This window comes from Cariama cristata, unplaced genomic scaffold (genome assembly GCF_000690535.1).
Source record: "Cariama cristata isolate BGI_N322 unplaced genomic scaffold, ASM69053v1 scaffold4064, whole genome shotgun sequence".
Lineage (NCBI taxonomy): Eukaryota > Metazoa > Chordata > Aves > Cariamiformes > Cariamidae > Cariama > Cariama cristata.
The window spans coordinates 14721-19783 of record NW_009614501.1 but is presented as its reverse complement, the minus strand read 5'-3'; the positions used below and the strand labels follow the sequence as shown (position 1 = coordinate 19783).

General features: G+C 47.0%; 1 protein-coding gene across 1 annotated transcript in view; it reads left to right on the top strand.

The window, feature by feature from the left end:
• Positions 1 to 4753: 4753 nt before the first annotated feature.
• PCYT1B (phosphate cytidylyltransferase 1, choline, beta) overlaps positions 4754 to 5063 on the top strand; it is a gene marked incomplete at both ends in the record, with an annotated part of 11257 nt that continues 10947 nt past the window's right edge. The window contains one exon of the mRNA XM_009699427.1: positions 4754 to 4853. Within this exon, the coding sequence (XP_009697729.1) occupies positions 4754 to 4853 (100 nt within the window). The remainder of the gene's footprint in view (positions 4854 to 5063) is intronic.

Genomic DNA, 5063 nt, shown 5'->3' with positions numbered 1-5063 from the left:
GGGAGAACAGGCTGGATTTTCTTTTGATACACGCGTTGATATTGGAACTGTTTGTGAAACCTTTACCTGGAGACACCCACCAGAAACATTCAGTTACAACTTAACTGCTCACAAATTTACCTGTTTGGGTCAAGGTTACTGAAGGTAATGCAGAAGACAACATGATTTTCATTGTTCACAATGTTCACTCCCTGAACCTCTAAGAGAAGACCTTGGCAGCCCTTAACATGGTCTTTCACTCACAAAGGGTGGTCATGCTTCAGAAACTCGGCGCGTATTTTCAGTTCCTTCTCAAGAGTTTTGATAGTGTTTTTCCCTTAAATGTTCCTTAAAACCGATGTCAGCGTCTCCTGCTCTGCAATTACTGTTTGCCAATATCAGGAGCAGGTTCCCAAAATAATCTTTCCTCATACGAGTAGATCTTACCCACGTGATTTGTTCCACTGAAATCAGTTACCTGTTTTAAATACTGCCCCTGAGATAAAAGGAGATTACCGCACCAGACCTCCCGCGGCATTTGCCTGCCACCTTACTTGAGAAGGTTTTATAAGGACGGGCCCAGCCTGCTCTGCCGGGTTCTGCCGTGGTTAAAGAGGTGATGGCCTTTGTCGATGGCCCAGTCTCAGATGATGATACAGCCGCTCTCTCTACCGAGGGGACAGCTTGTCTCTGTCATGTGGTGAGGGGGGTCGTGTAGCTGCGTGAACCAAAGGAAAAAAAAAAGGCAAAAAAAAAGGCAATCCCAGATTAGCTCCTTCCACGAGCACAAGCGGCACGCCGGGATGCTGTGGGCAGAGTGCCCGTGGCAGCGGTGCTGCGGCGTGGATGGGTCCGCATCTGCCCACTTGAAAAAAATATTTCCATCTTCCTTGCTGTTGTGTAGAAAAACGCAACCCAACGAGCAAACATACAGAAAACAAGCAAGCACCACCACAACTGGTTATTTCCTATTACTGGCTGTAGACAAAAAGAGAGGGTCTGGCGGTGCTTTTGCCCTGTTATCTCAGCGGTATGACTCCTCTTCCTCTACAAATCACCGACCGCTTTCCTTTTAATCCGCTGGAAACACAAACTCTGAATGTTTGCCCGCTGACTAGCAGCTAAGTTAAATGGCTACAGCCGCCGAAGGGACGTAAAGGGTCCCGGCTGCGGCACCAGCCCCAGCTGCCCACCACGCTGGGGTCGCCGGCTCATCGGGGGCGGTGGGGGGTTACGGAGACCTTACGGGGCAAACGGAGCTGCGAGGCGTTCCCTAGGAAGCCCCCCTTTACCTGCCTTCCCTCTTTTAACGTCCTCGAGCTTACTGAGCACCATTCAGTTATTCTGCAAGTTTGTGAGAATGCAAGTAAGACATTATACAAACTTGCGATAGAACGAATGGCTTCTGGTCGGCGAAGGTGACCAGATACGACGTTCTCGCGTACGTTCATTTTTAGGAAGTGAGTTTAATGATAACTGAATGCAGGGTCTTCATTCCCAGGAAAGAGGGCTTGCATTGCAAGAGTTTTTTAACATCTTCTGAAGTAAATATCGCTAACAAGTTCTAATATTACAATGACCTCTCCATTTATGACCTACAATAGGCTTTTCTCTAGCCACCACGTATTAACAATACAGTAGCGATGTGGCACGTCGACTGCTGAGATGAAAGCCAGGTCTCCCTGCTGACACCAGGTGTAAGGTGCTTATGTCACCAAAGGGAACCGCAAAGTGTGAGCACCACGTAAATAATTTTCTATTCCTATCTGTTAAAGCTCTAGAAACTGGAAGAGTTATCAGCCCGAACACTCTATAAACCACCTTGCAGTTAACAGAGAAGGGCAACAACAATAATCAAAGTTGTGGACCAGCTCTATACGAGGAACAAATAAATGAGGTAAAGCTCTTCAGCCTGGAAAGCGTGACTGGGGGGAGAAAAGAGAGAGGCAGGGAACAGGTGACCAGGGATGAATTTACTGAAGCTTCCAGTACAAGAGCATAAAGTAGTACAAGGAGGGGGCAGGTGCTGAACAAACAAAATGAGATAATTCATCTCTGAACTCGCCCTTAGGCTGTAGAGCACCCTGCTACGGGATGATGCAGATCTCCGAAGCTTACCTTGGCTGATTTGACGTGCTTGACTAATCACGAGATGTAAATGCCTAGAAAATAAGGAAGGCACAGATGAAGGGAAAAATCTGTCAGAGAAAGACAGAAGTGCGTTTGCACAAAGTCTTTCTCTAACCGTCTGATTATTGGCAAAACTATAGCGAACTTCTAAAAGTACTTTAATGGATTAACCAAAATGAAAAAGCTGCTATGTAAATTACTTGCTGTCTTCTCCCAAGTTTAGCGATTAGTGACAAGAAACTGGAAAGAGTACAAGTAATTATATACAAACTGAAAGAGGTTTGACAAATTATTTCTGGTTTTTAATCATTTCTTGAAATACTTTATCTTATGCTCTTATATACAAACCAAATGGTCTCACCTTATTTTACTCATGTTTTTGTTAAGCTCAGCAACGTTTTCTCTAGGCCAGACAAAACGAAATAGTACCGGATACTCAGTGGGAAGCTATTGCTGTATTTCCCTTGATCTGTCAGCACATGGTATTTACGCATTTCCCTACGTGGCTTTGATAGAATATTGCTGATTTTAATCTATTGTATTTAATGTATTTTCATATCCAGTGACTCAGAGGTCGCAGAGTAATGGGAATATTGACAGGTCTGGTTCGGAGCCCTTGGCCATAAAGTGAGCTTTGATGGTGAGCGTTTACAAAAGCTGGACCGACGGGAAGCTAATGGAGGTGGCTCTCCATTGAGCAGAGACCAAAAGAAGAACCTTGGTGTCGGAAAGGCGTTTACACGGGTGAAAAGCACCACCGTGTTTGCCTGGGGGGGGGGGGGGAAGATATCTTCCTGCAAACCAGGCCTATTTTCTTCAAATAATCTCCAAGGAAACAGCCTCTGCCAAGCTAGGATCTGATTACCAGTTGCAGGGCTCAGACCATAGCCATTATTGTTTTAACTTTTCTGCCTTCCTCTTTATCCCAGCGGGAGCCGGGCTGTATGGGCTGCCGTGTGACTTGACCTTGCTTGGAGATAACAAGGCAGGTTAGCACACAGCGATCGCAAAGCCAGGAGCAAAAAGACAGTATTTAGAAACTACAGGAAGGATCTGGCACGGTATGATTATGTGTAATGTGCTGCACTGTGCGGCGTGGGTGGCCCGACAAACAGTTCCCGTCCACAAAGCTCAGACAGAAACTTGGACTTGGTCATAGTTTCTCCATTTTTAACCTCCTCTGTGCAGAGATGCTGTGATTTTCATCACTGAGATACTAACGATGATGATTTCCTGCAGCATTTGAGATTATGAAAAAAAAGGCAAGAAAAATGGACGGGGGGAAAAAAAAGAAATCTACATAAAATTTTAGTGTTTTCAGTAAGGAAAATGAATAGTAAGTCAGCAGAAAGAGCTGGATATGAATCTTTAAGACTTTGACGGTGTTTTACTGCTGTCCTCTGAGCTTTCCATGCAGCAAGCCAGTGAGCCCAGAGGGCAGCAGCAATTAGGCATGACATGTCTGAAAGCGTCTCAGGAATGCTAAAGAAAAGAAATGCTCCGTGATTAAACATTCAGCATCTAAAAGCTGGAAAAAAAGTGTAAAGGGGAAGAGCGATGCTGTTGGGCCCAGCCATGGGTGCTCAGGCCGGTCGGTGCGTGTGCCGGCCGTACGTCACACGAGCGGTCACCGTCAGACCACAGCCCCAAGCTCACGACGGAGGAGGCAGAGCAAGCGATAGATTTCCTTCGGCTTGTCTCAACCACCACCTCACCTCACAAAAACAAAGCAGCCCAAAACTTAGCTATGATTTTGTGAAGATTTCAAGCCAAGAGCAGTAAAAGTGTGGTTTTTTCGTATCAGACCATATGGCAGATAATAAATATCTGAGGTTCTGATCGCTGATAACTTCCTACACACGCATGGGCACAAAATACAATTTCTGTAATCAAGCTGCCTGACAGATAAAGCCACGTCATTCTTCACTCATCCTCGCCCTCTCTCTCATACCTTTAGGGTACAACTCTTCAGGGCAAGCGCCCTGACCACAGCGAGAGCACTGGCGTGCGGTTGCCGCGTGTGTCAGACCAGGGACGGGCACTGCAGCCCAGGTCCCTGCGGTTAGCTGGGACTTCTGGTTGCACTCCTGCCTTTACTTTGAACGGCTCCTCAAAATTATACAGGTGTCTGATTAAAAACACAACAGAACAACCTGTAGTCCCAGTTATCTGTGCCGATCTCAGTGGAAGGAACTGGTGCTTGTGAAGAGGTGCCTCACTTGCAGCCTTCTAAATCCCAATTAGTTTTTTTTCCAGCTGTTATTTACAGCAGCAGAATACATTTTGCATCTTGGGCCTCTGGAGTCATTGAGACCAAACTGAGGATTAAAGCTGCTTGGGCCATCAAACCCGACTTTGTTCTGCAAACAGAAAAATTACGTACCTGCACCCACCTCAGAAGTGCTTGAGCTTCTCAACAGAGACAAAGAATTAGGTTGCATGATGTCTTTGGAAAGCTTTTTTTCCTCATCGTTTTACCTTGTGTGAATTGTGTATGCTCAGGGGTGACCAAAAAGTGAAAATCCCCGGAGAACAAACCCGCATTGCGCCTGGTTACAGCATCCTGCCACAGTTAAACGGTTCTTTTTGAACTGCTTGGCGGAAAAAACAAATTGACTTTCTCTGTGTTTTTTCCTCCTTCCAGACTCTGACGGCACCTGCTCCGTTTGCAGACGAAAGCAGCTGTCAGTGCCAAGCCCCCCACGAGAAGCTGACCATCGCACAGGCCCGCCGGGGAACGCCAGGTAGGTGCGGCGAGGTACGGGAGCGGGACGGCGGTGCCCCCGGAGCACCGGCTCGCCCTACCAACAGCTGCCAGGGCACGCGTCTGCCTTCACCGTGGGAGCGGAAAGGCCAGCCTGGTACCTGGTGCCGTCAGGTGAACCGGCAACTACGGGACCATCATCTTCTGGTAGGGAAACAGCAGGAGGAAACATTTCCAGGTGGAGTTTGAT